Here is a 21,110-nt window from a genome sequence, read left to right as displayed (position 1 = left end):
GTTAAACCTGAGCTGAACCTGTTCATACAACCTTCCAAAACAGCACAACAGAATTCTTGTATGATTAGTTAATCTTGAGATTAAAGATAAACCGATGCCATCCACCCATCCATCCATCCACCCATCCATCCATCTGTCCATCCAACCATCCACCCGTCTGTCCATCCATCCATCCACCCATCCATCCATCCGTCCACCCGTCCAGCCGTCCATCCATCCTCCATCCACCCGTCCGTCCGTCCAGCCATCCATCCATCCATCCACCCATCCATCTGTCCGTCCATCCATCCATCCACCCGTCCACCCGTCCGTCCATCCATCCACCCGTCCATCTGTCCGTCCATCCACCCATCCAACCGTCCGTCCAGCCATCCATCCACCCATCCATCCATCCACCCGTCCATCCATCCATCCACCCATCCTTCCATCCATCCACCCGTCCGTCCATCCATCCATCCACCCGTCCATCTGTCCGTCCATCCACCCATCCAACCGTCCGTCCAGCCATCCATCCACCCATCCATCCATCCACCCGTCCATCCATCCATCCACCCATCCTTCCATCCATCCACCCGTCCATCCAGCTGTCCATCCATCCTTCCATCTGTCCGTCAGTCCGTCCATCCATCCGTCCATCCATCCCCTAACTGCACGTCTTTGGACTGATGCCACTTTTCCATAATGTTGTGACATAGGTGTGTTTCTCCAAGCAGCACTGTGTTAGGACTGCAGACAGGCTTACTACAGAGCTCTGTTCTCACAATACATACATTATCTTCATGAAATGTGCGAGACATTCTCAAAAAACCTGTCAATTAGTCTGCTATGTGACCTAATGGTGCATGCTGGCGTTGAACTGTGTGCTTATAAGACTGTTCCTGTAGCACAGAAAACACATGGTAACCATTCAGTTACACGAGCTTGGACCCAGAGAAGGTGCTGTTGGTGTTTTTGGACGGCGTTTATACAACATTTCTTTTATTTAGTCTCTAAAATCTTGTTGGGATTGAATAAAAAGTATGCATATGTTATCAAAAAATCAATTACATTCTTCAGCTTCAGATTCTGATATGCTGTCTGTCTACTTTTATGTAATTCAGGTCTAATGGCTGGTTTGCGTTGTGGAAATAGGGTTAGAGTTAGAAGGGAAGACATTTATTCAGGTGGCAAGTTCAACATATCTGTACAAACCTTTAGATGCATGAACTTTTGAAGAGGCTCATACCACAAGAGTAAAACCAGGCCAGATGGGACAGCCCCGCACAGAAATGTGCTATCTGTGTATGGGTTTCTTGCTGAAACAGAGAGAGCAGGACTAAGTGTCTGCAGTTGTTCTCCGTGAACAAACAGACTGACCAGAGTAACTCGGCATTGCTTACCTACACTGCACCTCCTACAACCTTTAGTGTCAGGAATCTTTACAGATATGGCAAACTTTCTGTGGCCAACAGAGAATATCCAGGTCAGAACAAGCAGACAAAATTGGGTTTACAGTATCCTCCTTCCTCAAAATCAGGTGGTAGCATCATACATCACATAATTAATACTGCTGCACCTACAGCTCCTGTTTCCCTGCATCTGTGATGGCGTGTCGTACCTGAGACTGATCCGCTCAGTGAGGCGGTTGGTGCTGAGCGACAGGCTGCTGTGTTTCTTGTGCAGATGTCCTTTCTGTTCAAACAGAGCTGGCAGGCTGTGCGAGTAAAGCTGGGACGACTTCCCTGCAGGATTGAGCCTTTTTAGAGCAGCATATTATCAAGTGGACACAATGTTCTCCGTTTGTGTCACGCTGTTTGTTACCTGATACGGACATCAGCACATTGTTCATAACATATAGCCAAATACATCGCTGAGGGAGGAGCTGTGGGGAGAGGGAAAAGACAAGCAGTTCACTGAGACTTCAAACATCCAGCTTCAGTCATCAGACTGTTCCAGAAACACCATTTCCTGGTTTTCAGTGCTCCTCCTTTCATCAGGAGCTGCACTCCTTACTCAGGTTTTTCAGGGTGATGCGATTAATGACTTGCACTTTTCTGTTATTACTTGCATTTTTACACAATGCTCTTCTACTCTGACTGACACTTTCAACTACCAGCTTAACCGCGCGTCACTCTTTTCTACCTCAAATGACCAGTTACACATGTCTGCATGAATTCTGCACGCACGTTTGCACTACAAGCTGCACACAAACACGTGCACACACATGCGCACACTCACGTGCACATATCCATGATTTACTCCAAACCTAACCTTCAGCGCTTTTTAACTTCCAACCCCTTCAGTGGAAACATCGGGAGAAGTTTGCCAGATTTAGGGTTTGCAGTGTTATTGCAGTGTTAAGCATAGACTGGTTTTAAGGAGGTCGCTCCTTACTGGGGTTATATTGTCATAGTAACTTATGCTGCAGACCTAACCTGCTCTGGACCGAGTTATTCCTCCTGCACGTCTGTGCACGGATAGTCGAGCATCTTATGAATATAGCCACTTGACCTTTGACCCATTTCAGTATAAGATATTGTGAAAGTATTAGTCTTAGCTGACTTTCCTTCGTGTTTCTAATGTTCTTGTGTTACTAGTAGCCCTGATGTTTCCCCTGTCTGACCTCTGTCTCGTCTATGTGTTGCTCAGTTTTCTGGTGTGTCGTGTTTTTGTCCATCTTCCCTCTTTTTCCTCTCATCGCCGTCATCTGTGTCCAATCATTTTAGCCCGTACCTTGATCCCCATCTGTTCATCTTTGTTCTAATCCCTGTTTTGTAGCATGTAGCATGTCTTCCACACATAGCTCCTGCCTCTGTGCTCATTTTGGGATTCTGTTTTGTTGTTGGCTAATTCTGTGGACAGCTAAAGTCAAAGACTTGGTTTTGCTTTGCTGACTTTCCCCTGGTGCTTTGCAAATAAGTCGTCTTTCCAATAACTTCACCAGAATGGTCATGTAAGGACATGTAATAAAGGATTCAGGCCAGTTAAGTGGAGTGGACAGCATGGCTGTTAAAGCATTATACAAATGTGAGAGAATTACGATCTTACCTTCTCTAATGTATCTTCATGAAGTTCATTAAGGTTCAGTGTGTAGATGCCTTCTTCTGCCCCAAGAATAAGATACTGATCTAAGTAGGAAAAGTGTTTATATAAAGAAGTTTCCATCAGCACCAAACACAGACACCATTACCATCGCATCACAAGGTTCAGACACCAGACCTGCTTTCACTTTGGCTGCTATCCCCATTAAGAGTGCCTCTTTGTGCTACAATGTCAGGCAACAGCACGCACATGACCCATGCTGTGTGCAGGCACCTGGCCACTACAGTGTCACATCACATTCATTGTGACACATTGAAGGACGTGCACATGTAACAAAGAGCATCTCTGCACAACAAGACCATCTTAAAGAGAACACAGCCACATTTAAGTCAGTTACAGCTTTCCTTTCAAACAAGAAGTCTCCTTTTCATCGTACCTTGCATAAATGAACTGTCTCCTCACATTAATATAAACCTGTTATAAACCTGCTGCTGTTAGATTTCTGAGAAAAGGCTCTCATTACTCCACTATGACGTAAAATAGAACCATAGACCAAACCACTGACCTCTTGTTTTGGGAAAAATCCAGGTGACGGCGCAGTTGATTTTTAGAGGGCAGCCATTGAAGACTTTAGAGAAGCAGGCTCCCATCTACAGAAGCAGCAGAGCAACTGAATCACGTATGGTCTGGCATATTTAGATTGACTCTTCAGTTTAGGTATGTTATCTTTCCAGCAAAACCAAACTGGCTGTTATACTTTTATTCAAAGTTGCACAAGTAATTTTTCTGTTCAGTCATCCAGGTCACGGTAATCTGAGGAACTTTGTCTCCCAATAGGGCTTAAAATCTGGGACTCTCCACCTACTGCTCTTAGAACTGAAGGAGCTTCTCAGATAAGAGATGAAACGTCCCGACTCTTTGTCTTTCAAAGCTCCTTAGATCACAAACCAGTTTGCACAAGAGTTACTCTAAAAGTGAGGAAGTAGTGAGAAGGTGCAGAGGTTTGTGGAATCTGTTGGCAGGACGCAGCCATTAAAACACACGGTTGTACGTGAGGAAGCAAATCATGTTAGTCATGAGAGCTTTGGGCGTAAAATGTTAAACTTCACACTTACATGGACTTGAGGGGTGGGAGGAAGGCCATGACAATCAGCGCTCTAAAAATGTCAAAGGTTACACATAACAAATGTTATTATTTTTTTTAAATGTCACAAATCAGCACTTTGACTGTTACACGGTGTGTAGTCCGACACCTTTTAAAGGAGCCAATCATTAGGAAGTTATAAGGTTAGCAAATCACACAGGCTGATATGCTGAGGCTTCCACTTACATCATCCTTCGTCTTCCTCCTCAGTGTGCTCCATTCTGGTGATAGTGGGGTCTCTCGCTTGGGTGAGGAAGCAGTCGTAACCAACTCTGCTGTCACAGCGCCCTCTGCTGGCCGACACATTTCACTGCAGCCCTTTGTGATGTCCTGAGTGGCCGAACACCTGGCCAAGGCTAAAAAGAGAAAGAGATTTTTGTGGGACTCATTCTGAGCTTGGTCAGCTTAAAGTGGAACTATTACGGTCATAGCTGAAGTTAATGCATGCATTAAGTCATGTCTGCAGTAACTGCAATATACATTATTACATGGTATTAAAGTTCCACATCACAACGTCAGTGATATAGCAAAACCATTTACATTCATTAGCGTACAAAACAAAACATTAGCGATAAGTATAGAACCCCTGGCTGAATACGCTGTAATTTACAAATCCAAAGAACAGAGGAGGAAGGAGGAATAACCCACTTCTTTACATTCCAACACTTGTGAAATCTACATATGTATGGTTCAGTCTCAGGATACAAGATTAATAAATGAATCAGAGGCAATGATGATATCTGGGGACTGGCCTATGCAAATGAATGAAAGGGATTCCTTCTGCTGGCCCAGACAAGGGTTTAGATATCTAGGAATTACACTCACAGCAAAATCCAAGCAATTATCTGAAGCCAATTACAACAAGCTCATTAGACAAACAAACAAAGATATAACACGATGGGATATTCTGCCCCTCTCTTTATTTGGAAGACGCGAAAGCTTGAAAACGGTAAGATTGAAAACACGGAGTGTCCAGCAGTGTCTCCAGACTTCAACCCCATCGAACTGGTTTGGGATGAACTGGACAGAAGCAAAGCAAAGCAACCTACAAGGTCCACATTTATGGGAACTTCTGCAGCAGATATGGGAGAATATTTGATTTCTATTGAAAAAGAAGCCACGGCTGTGTTCAGCTGTTATGTCTGCCAAAGGGTCGACTTTGATGAGCTAAAGTTTAGAATACATTTTGGTCTAAAACTGATTCCATGATTTCTTTTTTTAACTCCAGCTGTACTATGCTTTCATTTCAGAGTGCAATCAGACATTAAACTGCATCATTTTCAATAACAAACTGGAAGAACTGGGATGTTCTAAAACTTTTGACTGGTAGTTTAGGTCGTTCATTGTGACCGTTCTGGAATCACTGACTGGATACTTTAACTACACAGAGCTCTTTTACTTTGATATCCTGTGTGACGTTCATGTAAATAATCCTTAACAACTGCACAGTCAAAAGTTAATATAGTAGTTAGCATAACTTTCCCCTCTGAAGGAGCTTTATTTAAAGCTACGGACGTTTACAGAAGCCTACCAAGAAGCACCACCCAGTGCTTATGACCTGTGCATCAACAGTATGCTGCGCCTGGTGAAGCATCAAGTATATAAAGACATTGCTGGGATCACATATGTTTACCTCACTGTCTGAAATAGTCTAATACAAACATCTGAAACTGCAACGTTATATGGGACAGAACAGAAGTTAAAAGAAAAAGTGTCTGTTTAAAGGCAGACAAAGCTGAGGTCTAATGTTGTGATGAGTACCTGTGGTGGAGTCGGCTGTGACAGCACTGTCGGGGCCCAGTGTACAGGTCGGTCTCGGTGTAAGATCTTTGTCCTCTGTGCTGGGAGTCAAAGAGCTGAAGGCTGGCAGTGAGGCCGTAGACGGACTGAACACACCGCTCTTTCTGCCTCCCTGAGAAACACCATCAAACATGTTACTAAATACAAATACACATTACTGTATGTGACAAGGCTGACGTGCATGGGAATGTCGCTCCCATGGTTTTATACTGAACACATTTCTGCATGTTCATCAGATGGAATAATGCCTCTGTGGTGAGTCATGGTGTTTCCCCCCTTCTCCACTGGCATTAGAGGGTGTTCCCAGAACCTTAGCTGTCGAGGGCATTTTACCCCTGCTACAACTGGACCAGACGATAAGCGATTAAAAACCCCATGAGAGGTGCAGCCAATGCTAGGGAGGAGGGGGGTAGTCAAGGGTGAGCGCCTGGTGGCTGGGCCCCAGCCAATGGTGCCTGGCCAGCAGCAGCCCAAAGGAAGCCTGAACTCCTTTGGATCCACCACCTGCAGGAGGCGGCCAAAGGGGTTCAGTGACAAATGGATTGGGCAGTGGTCAACTCCTTGGGGGGGAAGTTCCTTAAGGTTTAGGATGGCTTAAGGAGCCATCCTAGTTGATAAAACTGAGAAGGTGCCTCTGGATTGGGAGATTAGGGCACTCTAGGGTATGTTCAAAATTCAGGAGCCTCTGGGCCCCCAGCCTCCCTGTGAAGGTCTGTGCTAGGGTACAGGAAAGACGAGTCCAGCAGATAATGCAATCTTGGATCCAGAAAGAATAAAGCAATTTTTACCCTGGTCATGGAAGGCTGCAGCAAATCCTTATTCTCCTGGGGACATTCAAGTTTCCCCAAAAACTCAACACGTGTTTTTGGACTTAAATTAGGCATTCAAGGCCTCCATTGAAGTGTCCTATTATAGTGTTGATAATTATCAGATTGGAATGAAAATAATGAAGAAGCCACTTTGTCTTTGACACACTAGATCCTGCTGGACTGGAACTGAACTGTTGCTAGACAAGCAACAATAAATTTGGACTCACACATGGTTTGATCACTCAGAGACATTTCCAAGCATTTACAGAGTCAGTACATGGGAGTAGGTTTAGCTGGCTGAGGGGGTTAAGTAGCTGGCTAAGTAAGCCTTCTTGACTCTTTATCTCCTTTACATCTATGGCCAATTTAGAAGTGCCAGTTAATCTAACGTGCATGTATTTACACTGGGACAAAGCCAGTTACCCAGCGAAACCCCAAGAGGCAGGAGGAGAGCGCACCAGTGCCACACAGAAAGGTGGGGTCAGAACAAGCATTACCCACTGGAGAACCACGCCACCTAGAGGCTGGTTGGAACAAATAACCTGTACTGTACTGAGGCAAACGTAGAATTTGAGGAAGGCTAATTTAATTTTAAAGTTAGTAGAAGGCACAGGCAGGAAACTGATGGAAAGTCATAATTAAAGCTTTCCGCACAATTTTCACCTTCCATTAAAACACTTATGCTACTTTGCATTTTTTTTGTCATCTTTAGGTGTACACATATTAAACTAGTATAGAAGAGTAGAAACTGCACATACTACGAATTGCGACAGAGATTTTGTTTATGGCAGAATGATTCACACTCACATCAGCACATGGCACTCTCTTGATGGTTAAACTCCTGAAAGACAAAGGAGCAACAATGGTCATGCTCTAAAAGGCGAAGACGTCTTATAATGAAATCCACATCAAGCATAATAGAAACAAGCCGGACATAAAGGCAGGTGCTGGAGATGCTGAGGGTTGGCTAAGAGCAGCACATGAACAAAAATCTGAAGGAAACATTACAACAAAGCAAGCAAACACCAGACTTTCACTGACGCGGTGCTGGTGTGGAAACCTTTTAGAATGAAACACTATGTAGGAGGTAACAGCTCCCCTCCTATATCCTATATCCAATGACATCATGGTTCTGGATAAAAAGAAGAAATAGAAAAAAAACCCGCACTGTCCGAAATCTAGCACTAGTCAGTTTTCCACATAATGTGAGGGAATCAGCACAAGCACCACATCAGTGACAAGTAACACAAACCCAAAGAAGTTAACAAAACAAAACACATACATTTTGAACACAAACCTGCTGATTATACCCAACATACAGACAATGGTTGATTTTCACATCAAGAATAATTCCATGACAAGCAGCTTATTTCAGGTGAATTCAGGTGGGATGGGGAGACATTGGTGTTAGGAAAGACTAGAGTTAATGGACATGGCCTACCTCAGCTCGAGAGCTTGCTCCACACATTCCAACAGGCTCCTGCAACACGAAGACCTGATGTTTATCTGACTACAGGCCTGAATGGCCCAAGAAGGAATTAACCCAAGGTTTGATCACTGTCTATCATTTCAAACTCAAGCTTAGAGCACTCGTTTTTGTGCCAAGGGTTATCTCCAGTTTACCTACCATCAAACACAACTCACCCAGTTATATGCTTGAAGAGTTGCAGCAGGGATTATATGCAGTTGTGGTCAAACGTTTATAAAACCTTTTAATGGACTTTTAATGATTTCTTTTCTTTAATGACTTAAAAAAAAACAAGATCTGGGTGTACAAGTTTGAATTTAATTTGAATTTTTGCAGATCCACACAGAGTCAGAGTTTATGCACTACCAGGCAAAAGTTTGGACACATCGTCTCATTTGATGTTTTTCCTTTATTTTTACGACTTTCTACACTGATGTTTTCAGTTTGTAACTACAAATATACGAAGCAAGATATATGGAATTATGTCGCAAAGAAAAAATTGATAAATAATTCTAAATACATCTTATACTTTCAAAGTAGACTTTGCTTTGTTGACGATGCTGCAAACGCTTTGTTGACAAACCCTTGGCCTTCTCTCAATGAGCTTCATGATGTAGATGCCTGAAACATCATGTTGATGCATGCTCAATCATCCAGCTAAGGAAATCCACAAAGGTTGATTCTGTTCATCTGGATGTTTTCAGTGGGAGAAACGTTTCGTCACTCATCCAGGTGACTTCTTCAGTCTCAGCTGTTTGCAGGTTTCCAATCTTATAAACAGGACATTTGCACAATGACTGAAACCAGCACCACTGAAGGAACAACAACCACTGATCAGTGGCCACGAGTACCATTCACAGAGAGCCTGTGACCTGTGGTATGAGGTCCGGTCAGTCGCTTGTTGTTGTTCTAACTGCTTCAGACAGTTTGTCCCCCTCTTACTGTAAACACTTCCTGGGTCAGTTTGACTAGCGGGATGGATGTTTTTCTCCGCTTGGGTGAGCTGTTTGTCAGACAAATTCTTCACCCACTTCTCCACATCCTCAGTGTGGCACTCACTGGACTGACCAACACTCAGAACAATGTGGAAGTCCAAGGAACTCAGTCAAGATCTAAGAAGGAGAATTGTAGGTTTATGCAAATTGTCAGGGTCTCTGCAGATTCAAAGGTCATCAGTTCAAACTTGTACATTAGTACAAGTTATACCACTTTAGGTTTTCTTCCAGACTTCGACAAACAGTTACCCTTGGATGACAGGAAATGAGCCGGGGCGTTAAAGAAGAACCCACAAATCACCAAGGTTCAAGACTCAAGACTGGCATGGACCAGAAACTGCTCAACACCAGCATCACTGTCAACAATAAAGACAGTTTTACGTCGCCATAGCCTGAGAGGGTGCTAACCAAGAAGGTATCTCCCAGCAAGAAGCTCCTGCTCCAAAATCGACACAAGCTTGAGGGAAATTTGCAGCTGCCCACACGAACAAGCCAAACGCCTTCTAGAGAAAGGTAGTTTGGTATGTTTGGAGGAGTAAAGGTGAGCCTTTCAAACCTGAGAATACCGTCAAGCGTAGTGGTGATAGCATCATGCTTTGGGGCTGTTTTGCTGCCGGTGGTAATGGTAGGCTACACAAAGTGGAACACTGCAGGACAATGATCCCAAACATCACTGGTTCTAGAATGGATAAAACGAACATGAAGCTTATGAAATCACCTTTCCAAAGCTCTGACCTCAACTGAGTTCGGGTCTGTACCAGGAAACCAACCAATTTACCAAGTTTTCCAAGAACAGTGGTTTGATAAAATTACACCAGAAGCTTGTTGATGACAACCAAAAGTGTCCAGTCACAACTTGTTAAGAAATATTTAAACAAAACTGTATATGCAGCCAGCATATATACTTTGACTCTATGTGGATTAGTGAAAATCAAAAATGTATTTAAAGTTTGGTGGTTTTTTAAGTCATTAAAGATGTTGTTGTGTTGATTAAAGCCCAGAGTGGACGTAAACGTCTGATCACAACTGTAAACGATTCCTTTGTGCACATGTCATCATTTTAAAAACAAAAGAAAAGAAATTAAATAGATTATGCAACCATCTTTTTTTCATGAATATACATTTATTGGCCACTTTATTAGGTACACTTGTGGGTACACTCGATTTTCGCCGGTCGTTGCTCATTAATGCAAACATCTGTTGGACTTGAAGTTCAAACTGAGCATCAGGAAGAGAAGTGACGTGTGAAACGAGTGTACCCATTTTCTGACAGCTGCTTCAGCAGGATAACTGTCTTAAAAATGACGGCGAGTTCACTGTGCTCCGCGGTCAAAGGTCTCAGTGCAATCCTGGATGTGCAGCAGCAGAAGGCAAAAGGCTCCAACACAGCACTACCAACGTGTACGTGATAAAGGGGCCAATAGTATAGTCTCCATTATTTTAACTGGCACCTGGAAGTATCCAGACATACGGAGCATTACTTCATTATCACAATCTGTGAATAAACGCAGTTAGATTGGATCAGCTGGAGGGCAGAGGCACAAACTAACCAAACAGAGTCTGCAGTTGATTCATGTTTTGTTTGTTTATTGGTGTAAATCGATTCATCCACTCTTACTGCAAACAGTTAACTTATGCAGTTAGAATAAATCATACTAAATTTATTTTTGTTTATTTGTTTTTACTACAAGTTACTCCTCATTGCTCTGGGAGGACACTCTGTTCTCTTGATACCTGCAGTAATACTGTTCTCATACTGCATGGATAAGCTGGCATTCTGGCCACATAGGAACCACATGTATACTTTTATGAGTTACGATTTATGGTGCTACATCCTGGAAAAAATACCGAAATCACTCCATGTTGGCTGAACAAAGCAAACACCTGCTAAAATTCAAAATTGCAATTCTGAAGTTTTGAAAGTTATACATGCTACCCATCAGCTGGATTTTGTAAATAAAAACAAAACAAACAAAAATATAAAAATCCAGATAAGTTAGCCTAGCCCAGTCTACAAATGACTGATGTGGCTACCACGCGATCTTTTCCCTGCTACCTGACAGAGTAACAATCAACCACAGCAGAACACAACTTCCCTCCAGCTGATCCAATCTTGCAACTTTTTAAATGCACCTTGTTATATTATAGTGTGCAGTGTGCCAATGTGACATCTCAACAGCCAAAAACAACGATATTTAATAAGCAACTGAAGAAAGATGAAACAAAGGTCTTACGGTGAGCCTCCTTCATCTCCAGACAGACTCCAGTCATCATAACAGGCCTGCAGAAAGGAAAACCCAAACACAACCTTTGGTCAAATCCACGTGTTGTCATAGAGTGTATGTCATCAGTATACCTGCAGAAAACATGCATTACCAAGTCAGGATAAGGCTCTGTCACTTTCCTCAGTGGAGGCCCAAACTTCACCTGGTCAACTGCAAAAAGAACACAACACTGGGCTTAGCACGCTAACAATGGCAGACCAACACATTCACACACAATCCTGGTACTTTCACAGTGTTCCCATCGGTGTGCACTCTAGAGATAACCTGTGACATCAGCAGTGAACAAGGGCTGAGTGAAGTCTGCAGCCCTGACCCCACACATCAGGTGAGCCCAGATATCAGGGAATAACTACATTTTTACTCGATAAAAAGTGTCATTGAGAAGAGACGTCTGAACACAATAAACAAGGTACCATCAAAATCATCTGGAAGAATCAAAAGGTTTATAAGCATTTAGGGGCTGATAAATCGTAGCTACTGGTTTTAAATGAGAGACTAGATGACAGCTAGTTTAGAAGCTCCCACAGTAAAGCTTTTAAAAATGACATTAGATGGCTTATTCTACCTGTAGTCTATCAGAGTATGACATTTGTCATTAATGTTAAAGCCTGGAACACGCCTGTGTGTGAGGAGTGAAAGCTGACATGCATCAGACAACAACTCCTTCAATTCAATAGAAGTATTTGTATTCCTAAGTATGTGTGTGTGTCTTAATGCTCAGTCAAAGTGACACTTTTGATTGCAGGTCAGGCAAAGTAACAAATCGAATGAACATATGATTGCTCTGTTACTACAGAGTATTATAACTGGAATGTATCAAATGTACACTGATATTGAGTCAGGGCCCAAACAGGGATGGAGCTGGGTGCAAAAAACAGCATCACCAGCCAAAGAAATTCAAAAATTAAACATAAAATTAAAAAATTAAAAAAAAAAAACAATCACACTGAAATTATGATAAGAAATAGAAATGTGAGGTAAAAAGAAAAGGGCAGCAGACTGAAGACAGAATGCTTTCACTGTTGGTATTCAGTCAGTTTTAGGGTGTTCGCAGTTTAAACTAAAAGTCCAAGATGATAGGAATACCAACAGCCAGGGAATAAGAGAAATAAAAACAGGGCACAAAATGCGACCAAGGAGTATTTATAACATCAGCTTTCTTGAGCCGACAGGTCAAAACGTCAAGTAATGGCACGATATGCATCAAATCTCACCACTAGGTGTCATTAGACTGCAGTTAACTGAATTCTGTCTTTTTACATCTCCCAATTCAAGTGGAGAATCTCAGCTACTACTGCTGTACATGTAGTACACAGTACTGTGATGTCATTACTGTACAGGATGAAACAAGGTGAAAACACTGGTTTCCATAGTAATCAGATAGTTAGTTAGCAGCGCTTTCTTTTAACATCGTTTAAACTAGTCATTAGTTTGTTTGTAAAGAAATTAGAAATTGCACACATGTGGCAGCATGCAAGGTCTTCGACTAAGATCTGCAGAACAGCTTTTATTAGCATCTTGCCTCAGTTTCTCTAATGACTTCACTGTGATGTGAAAGGAGGAAGCACAGCGATCACATGATCATTTCGCTTTGAAGCAGGAGATGAGGAAATGACTAAACCAGAAAGCAGAAGCTGCTGATGTGTTTCGGCTCAGTTACTTTGCAAGGTGTTGCTGAACGACTGCAAGTGAATTTGAATAAGAAGTCCAAAGTTTTTCTGTTTGAAATGGGATCAAAGGAGCGGTCTACACAAATGCTCTCAACATTTCAAAAGTTAATCTTCTGATTCAATCACCTCAACAAAGTGAATACTTTGGAAACTATTTTGCCCAGCAGTCATTGGTTGCTCATGTCACAGTTATGGTTAGTCATGTTACTGCATGAAGATCATCGTGCAGAAACATGCAGCAGAACACCAACACCTTACTGTTGCAGAGCAGGGCTTGGTGAAGACTAATTACTGCATTACTGTATTGTAATGTAGCAGATGTCTCCAAGCTCAGCAAAGGACGACAGCAACAAGAAGATGATGGCCAAAGGTGAGAAAGCTGGTTTTCAAAGTTGTTACACTTTCTCTTAAAGTCCTTTCAGACTCGTCAGTTATAAAAACGTTAGCATTTATCGAGACAACTTCCATCCAAATATGCAAAAGCTGGAGGGACACAGCGTAGCAGTAAGACTGAATGACCTTCCTATACTTCCCCAGACTCATGTACATGAACTGGCTGTGCTAAAATAAACAGTAATCTTGTTTCTGATACTATTTAATCAATACTAAAAGCATAGAGGTGTAACACACAGACCATGGCACTAACAATATACATTGTATCAGTGTTGACAATGACATATACAGTATGTGATACATTGTAGCACCTGTGTAAGCCTCTAAAACCATACTGGTCAAAGGGCAGTGCAGGTGTTTGTGGCTTACGGGGCTGCGTGTAGCACACTAGACTACACTAGTAAGGGAAGTTGAGGTCAACACCAGACTGATTTATGATTTGGTGTGTGAATACAGTCTGTCACACCAGGAACACAAGCAGCCCATTGGCATCTGAGCAGTATGAAGTCAGACAGCAGGCATGTTCCCAGCGCCATCCTCTGACGAGGCCTCCGTCCCACACGTGTGGACGGTTACAGAGCGAGAGCAGCCGTCAGCACGCTCACTGAGGGGCTTTTGTTTCTATTCATATTCTACAAGCTGCTTCGCTGAATACAATGGGACAATGAAACCACTCTCCCAGTACAACCGACATATACTATATGTACACATATGTACACACAGGCACACGTTCAGCCTTCAAGTGCACTGCATCAGAGCATCAGAGACAAGCTGCAGAGTTTTTATTCCCTTTGTTCCATTCTAGCACAAAGCCGGTGACCTCACTGTGACGACGAGACGCCAGGAATCTCATCCTGCTATATGTAAGGAACCACCCACTGTGTGCCGTGTGTGTGGAAGGGGCGGGACTCACATTGTTGTTCAGACGGGGTCCTTTCCACAGGCAGGTGTTTCCCTGCTGACTGAATCTTGTCAGGAGCCATTACCCCAACCTGTCAAGACAGCAAACACAAATCACTGCGGAAACAAGTCAATCCCAGCTTTTCCAAAGAAGAGCATTTCTGTAAGTTCACCTCTGTACACCATTACAGTGGACTTGGAATCAAACAATCAAGATGTGATTAAAGTGCAGATTTTCAGTCCCCATCTTCAGAGGCTCACAGTGACTGTTTGGAATTCTTGGATGAACTTTAGACTAAATGCAGGTTTCCTCCCTTCAGTGCTGGTTTGCTGGTCACTCTCTACGTGTAGTTTTGTTTTCAGTCCCTGACAAGCACGCTCTGTGTGGCTGATATCAGGTGACTGACTTGACCATTGGAAATCTTTTTCTTTTCTTTTCTTTTACCTTGAGAATTCTTGGGTTTAGCAGTTTGCTCGCTGTTACTATGTGCACAGTGAAGCTCTGTCTGGTTAGTTTTGCAGCGTGAGATTATCGGCCTGTGCACTTCTGAATTCATCCAGCAGTCACATCATCAATAAACTCTACTGACCTGGCTTCACTGGCAGCCATGCATGCAACCGATCTCCTTCTCTATACTTTTATCTTCTCATTGTTCTGGTACAAGTTCATCTTTCCAGACTGGACATGCTCCAAAGGTGTTTTCAGTCAAAGTCTAATATGGCCTTCATGTTCCTGAGTGTAACCAGTGGATTGCACCTTGTTGTAAACTCTGTATTTCCACTTGTGAAGGCTTCTCTTGAAAACAATATTAAGACGACCTCATTGATAGTGTTCTTGCAGAGTGTAGGTTTCCTTCTACCAAAGTGCCAGATTGTTGATTTCCAGAGAAAAAGAACCCAAATGATCCATGTTGAAAACTCCAGCTATTTAATCTGTTTAACTCCTTGTGAAATAGAGTGGAAACACGAGTGTTCAATCACTTTTAAGCGTCTGAAATGGAACACCATGTTTAGAAAAGACACTAACCCTAAACAGGTAACACACTACTCGAATGAAGCTGCACGTTGATAACATCTTGATTGTTTGGTTTCAAATCCACAGTGTACAAAATCAAATGTCCTTATCCAGTGAGTTTAGCTACGCTGTGAGAACTGACCTCCAGCTCAATGTCATCCATGGTGTTTGTGTGGGGAGCGTGGAGCTCGGGGTTGTTGGCCATGTCCAGCAGCTCAATGATCAAGTTACGGGTCAACAGCTGTGTCACAAACGGATGCTAAAGAAAGAAGGCACACACCTTAAACGGGAAATGGTGCTGCTAATCTCAGGTCTCTCTTTCGCTTTGTTTTTGTCTTACAGTACAAAGAAAATAAAGTTTCTTATGTCTGATGTGCAGCAACACGTGAAAGAGAGCAACATTTTACATAACACTGGCTCTGCCCTTTGACCACTGCAAACCTGCGGTCGACGTTCGATACATTTCAGAAATCTCTTGCCTGAAGAAGCCTGAAGCCCTAGAGTCCATATTCGAACCCTTCATGGCTGTGACGTTGACACTGTTAATTGTTACAAATACTTAAGATTGCTCAACTCGCTGAGAAACACATGGAAGACATGGAAAATCAAAGACTAAGATAAAAGCCTAAGACATTATGTTTCTGTGTGCAAATAAAGTAACAATGTGACAAATGCAAACATGCAAACAATGTAACAATGTAACAAATGCAAACATGCAAATAATGTAACAATGTAACAAATGCAAACATGCAAATAATGTAACAATGTAACTAGATATTTGGAAATGCTGTATTAAAGCCCTTACTCTGTTTAACAGCACTTGGGAGATACATTTAAAAAATGACATTTTCATAAATCTGTCCACTTCTGTATTATTTCTAAACTGACTATGAGGTCCAATCAAAAAGCAGGACGTGTGCGACTGTGTATGAAAGAAATGAAAGCCATAACGCAAACGGTATGAGTATGTTTGCAGGTGAATGTTGTAAAAAGTACTTTGATAACAGCTGATAGCAGCCAGTCTCATTGCAAAACATGCTACATAGAAGAAAAACAATTAGCTATAAATGTAATTTTGGGGCACTGTGGCCATACAGCAAGAAGGTCCTGGGCTCAGATCAGCTGGTGGCCTTTCTGTGTCTGGGTACTCCAGCTTCCTTCCTGTCCAGGGTGCACCCCACCTCCCATTCTCCACAGCCCTTAACTGGATGGAGATGGACAGAACTATATCTCCACCAGCAGAGCAAGCGACCCACGCACTGAGGGCTCGGATGTTTATCTGTTTACACTGATTTGACAGCTCTGTAATATTTGTAGCAAAATGTGACATTTAGATTTTGTGTAATATCACATGTTCATCAGCATGTGAAATTTTACTGAATAGCTCCCAGTATAAACTGTACAAATGCAATGCAATCATTTCCAGTCGCTCTCCTAACAGCCAGCCTCGGCCAACCACCTCCCTTTGTGCTAATGTTAAAAACAGAAGAGAAAGATGCGCTTACAGCTACTGTACACACAACAGTGCCAGTGTGAAGACGGACGGTTGGCTCCTTTTTCCTTGTTTAGTGACAAACTAACCTGCAGCAGTGTCTCAGCTGAGGGCCGCTTACGAGTGCTTTTAATGAGAGCCATCTTCACAAAGCTATGGAAGCCAGCAGACCTGCAGACAGAGGAAGACAAAGATACATGTATCAGCAGTGAGGAAGATACTGATCAGATCACAGGTGCTTATGCACTTGAATTTCAGACCGTCAGCAGCATATTTACCACTTGGCTTTATCCTTAAGTTTTGGAGGCTGGAAGCTGCTCTTGGACATCAGCATCAGCGCTCTGAAAAACAGTGCGAGAGACGTCACTGGACTGGAAAATGTCCAAGCAGCAATCACCCAGAGTCTGCCAAGTCTGTCTGTCTCCAACTGTTTGTCCAGTCCCCATTGTTTGTGCTGACTCACCTCATTGGGTGCAGGTCGAACATGGGCGGCTGCAGCTCTGCCAGCTCGATGGCAGTGATGCCGACGGCCCAGATATCACACAGGTGGTTATAGCCACCCTTCTTCTCTACCGCAGCCACCTCTGGAGCCATCCTGCTCAGAGAGGAAGAGTTAGCGGGCCTGATTCGCAAACAGGTGTGTCCAGGAGTCAACCACTCACATTAACGTTCAATGACAAATCTGTGAAACATCAATATTTGAAGATGGCAGCTGACTGCGAGTGGTCTGTGGCTTTGTTAGAAACTTGATCTTTGAAGTGATCAGGTATTGATGCAATAACTGTAGCAGTGCAGTGCTTCACCTAAAGATAAATATGTTTACCTATATGGAGAAAGACAGGTTGTGTGTTTTTATCACTTTATTGTAAATTGAACTAAAACAAATCTGTCCTTTGCACATTTTTTTTCATAGACTTTGGTTTAGTAGATGCTTTCTGAGGGTTAGTAGACATGCCATGAACGTACGAGCACAGGAAAGCTCATCCCAGCAGACACACACGGGACTGATACTCCTCCATTCTGTGGCTGCTGATGCAAGCCCGCTCTTATGAGGCGGATCGATTTGTCTGGTTAATTCTGATAACGTATGAGGTTAAAAACCCTAACCTTAAATAGGCTGATATATTGAACTGAGGCTATAAAACAGACATGAATTCAGCTAAAGTGAAAGCAGAACACTTAACTGATATTGTGACACAAAAGCACAACAGATGAACCTACAGCTGAGGATAAAGACAAAGAGCGCTGGCAGCATACCAAGCTCACAGTGATAGCAGCACTGTAGAAAAACAGAGAGGTCTGTGTCGCCATCGACAGACAGACGCTGTTTGCTCAGGGTTTGGTAAGGTTAGGGTTAGTGGTGATGTATTCATCTTACCAGTAAGGAGTTCCAATAAACGACTTCCTCTTGGCCACAGAGGCACTGATCTCTGCTGCGATTCCAAAATCAGCTGGACACAGAGGAGAGACGCAGGGTCACAGTGCAGCTTAAATCCAACATCATGCTTACCTAAGCCTGCATAAGTACTGCAAATCACACCGACCCAGTTTCACATCTCCACGCTCGGTCAAAAGGATATTGGCTCCCTGCAAAGACAATAAAGATCCAAGCTTGTTCACAGGATGATCCACAGTCTGAGCGTCACTATTAAACAGTAACAACTAAACAGCTGTACCTTTATGTCCCTGTGCATTTTGCCAGTTTCGTGCAAGTGATACAGGCCCTGAAAAAGATGGAAATCAGCCGATTACTGTGAGAATGTATTTAATTACTGTTTAAGTTAAGTCATGGTTTACAACACTGAACTGGGAAGAGGTGTAGCCAGAAAGAGAGAGAAAACATACAGCTGAACTGACTGACTAACAGTCTCCAGGGGTGGCAGAGGGCAGCCAATGATTTGGGCGGTGTTAATGACCCACTGCACAGCACTCCACCCAGGCAGTAGGAGAGCATGCTCTCCACTGAGGAGCGATCCCCATCTTCCTCTAGTCTTGCATGAATCAGGAACAATATTTCGATGTTTCCTTAGTTTGATTTTTGTAACCTTTACATGCTTTGAATGCAGACTCACTGATCGTGTACAACACTGGTGAAAGTTTTGCACTTTTTCTGGTGTTTTTTGCTGTCAGTCTGCAAAGCTGATCATCCAACAAAGCTTTGAGTGGGCAGAAGGTCACGGTCTATGAAAACACAGTGTGCTGTATGGCTGCTGTGGCTCAAGAGGTCAGGTGGGTTTTCCAGCACCACCAGAATGTTGGCAGCTCCTCCCACCTGCGTATCCACCCGCCCCTGGTAAAGACACTGAACCGCATCCTACGCATTTATTGCGGTGTGTACGTGTGTGTGATTGTTTAAAAGGAATTAAAGGAATAAAATGAACTGCAGTGTGAGTACAACTGTATATAGGTGAAAGTGGCATGTAGCAAAAACCACTTCATTAGAAAGAAAAGAGCTATATCAGGACCAGACCATTTATCATGTTCTACTGCAGAGGCAGTTTCAGAACATCTACAGTGCACTTAGTGGTCTGGCACGACTGAAGCTGCTCTGAAGTTGGGAAAAAACACATGACTCATTGTGTCAGCAGGGTGTCTGTAAAGACTTTGCAGTGCAACACTAACGAGCTTCCTGGACTGAAAAGCCTTACCTGGAGAGTTTCCCTGCACACAAATGCTATCTGCTTCTCCTTCAGTGGGCCCGTCACTGTGGAAAAGAGTCTGATTAATAGCTGTGAGACATGAGAGTAAGAGTGGATCATTGTGCCTACTTCCACATCTGCTTTATACCAACTATTCAAATGACTGAGCGTTAAAGTGGTAGTTACAGTTGGACATGCTGGGAAATAGTTCAGCTGTCTGACTCAGACTCATCGGGTGGAAACAGTACTCATATAGTTATGTTTAAACAGCTCCACTATGGTCTTATTCATCCTTATTGGCTCATTTGGAAAGTGTAAAGAAAGAAATGGAATATATAGCTTTAGTTTTTGATTTTTAGTTGTTTCTTGCTTTGCAGTGCCTAAAAATAATTCCTGGTCCTGGAAAGGAAACATTTCCTCTTATTCCTCTCTCTTTGAGTAGTTCACCACTTATATGTTAGGCTAGCAGTCTTTGTTTTTATTTTAATACATATTAGTTGGTTCACAGAAGGACAAACTAGAATCTATGACTGCTAATTATTTAATTACATTTCCCTTAATGACAATCCTTTCTCGTATCCAATCCACGTGAGGTACATTCTGGAGATTCACCCAGTCAATCACAGGCCCTCATTACTAAGAATGGACGACACTAATTTAATCACATGCTTATTGTCATTACTAGGGATGGGTACTGGTATCCGGTGCCATGATGGCACCAGTTCTGACATAAACGGTAGTAACCAGACCGAAAAGCAGCGCACATTTCGGTGCTTTATTTCCCCTGAGATGTCATGATGAATTCTAGCCAATCATTTTACGTTTCCGAGGATAGTAGGCGGGTCCAGGTACGTAAGTTTTTTTAGAGCAGAGCTACAGATTAAAAATGCCCAAGGCGAAGCGGTCAAAAGTCTGGCTGTACTTCACAGCAAAAGATGCAAACTCAGCAGCTGCAACAAGTGCTTTAAGCTTATACTGTGATACTGTCAAAGGAAGTAACACCTCAAATCTGATGAAACACCTGGCGACACATAGCGTTTTTTTTAAAAGCCGAAAAATGCACCGTATTTGATAGCTTGCTGCGAGACCTCACACGAGCGCATCTACTGCGGGTGTGGTGCCTGTTATCGGACCCGGAGTTAGCAACATCCCCCAAAAACCCGAAGAGGAGAGTCCTGGCCCCTAGCCCTGCCAGTGTAGCAGAAATGATGAGGATGATGATGCAGCAGCAGCCGTTCTTCTCTGCGTGAGTAGCTTATTGAGTAGGCTAACCACGTTATTAAATTAATGCATGTAAGGTGAACTAGCAAACACCGTCGTAGTTACATGCGGCTGTCTTCTTGTTTGATGGCAGATACTCCCTTCACCCTGGCCAAAAAGGCTAAAATGACCAAATAAAAAGTGGGAAACAGTTGAACATGAGAGGTTTTTGGACAAAGTTTGTGTTTTTTCCATTGATTAAGCACTGCTTCCAGCCAA

General features: G+C 43.0%; 1 protein-coding gene across 2 annotated transcripts in view; it reads right to left on the bottom strand.

The window, feature by feature from the left end:
- map4k2 (mitogen-activated protein kinase kinase kinase kinase 2) overlaps positions 1-21,110 on the bottom strand; it is a 47,190-nt gene that overhangs the window by 8,184 nt on the left and 17,896 nt on the right. Inside the window, exons 5-26 of one of the 2 annotated variants that reach the window (XM_087837876.1) lie at positions 19,641-19,696; positions 18,669-18,716; positions 18,537-18,579; positions 18,371-18,443; positions 17,456-17,587; positions 17,271-17,333; positions 17,082-17,163; positions 15,643-15,759; positions 14,499-14,577; positions 11,614-11,672; positions 11,472-11,518; positions 8,216-8,254; positions 7,582-7,615; positions 5,927-6,077; positions 4,352-4,521; positions 4,137-4,178; positions 3,587-3,671; positions 3,028-3,107; positions 1,801-1,861; positions 1,598-1,721; positions 1,380-1,438; positions 1,192-1,295 (exon numbers count right to left, since the gene is read on the bottom strand). In XM_087837876.1, the coding sequence (XP_087694002.1) occupies positions 1,192-1,295; positions 1,380-1,438; positions 1,598-1,721; positions 1,801-1,861; positions 3,028-3,107; positions 3,587-3,671; positions 4,137-4,178; positions 4,352-4,521; positions 5,927-6,077; positions 7,582-7,615; positions 8,216-8,254; positions 11,472-11,518; positions 11,614-11,672; positions 14,499-14,577; positions 15,643-15,759; positions 17,082-17,163; positions 17,271-17,333; positions 17,456-17,587; positions 18,371-18,443; positions 18,537-18,579; positions 18,669-18,716; positions 19,641-19,696 (1,748 nt within the window). The remainder of the gene's footprint in view (positions 1-1,191; positions 1,296-1,379; positions 1,439-1,597; positions 1,722-1,800; positions 1,862-3,027; positions 3,108-3,586; positions 3,672-4,136; positions 4,179-4,351; positions 4,522-5,926; positions 6,078-7,581; positions 7,616-8,215; positions 8,255-11,471; positions 11,519-11,613; positions 11,673-14,498; positions 14,578-15,642; positions 15,760-17,081; positions 17,164-17,270; positions 17,334-17,455; positions 17,588-18,370; positions 18,444-18,536; positions 18,580-18,668; positions 18,717-19,640; positions 19,697-21,110) is intronic. The other variant, XM_087837877.1, reaches the window with a different exon arrangement.

The sequence above is a fragment of the Neolamprologus brichardi genome, chromosome 3 (genome assembly GCF_056152115.1).
Source record: "Neolamprologus brichardi isolate AB-2024 chromosome 3, ASM5615211v1, whole genome shotgun sequence".
Lineage (NCBI taxonomy): Eukaryota > Metazoa > Chordata > Actinopteri > Cichliformes > Cichlidae > Neolamprologus > Neolamprologus brichardi.
This window is presented reverse-complemented; position numbering and strand designations above follow the sequence as displayed.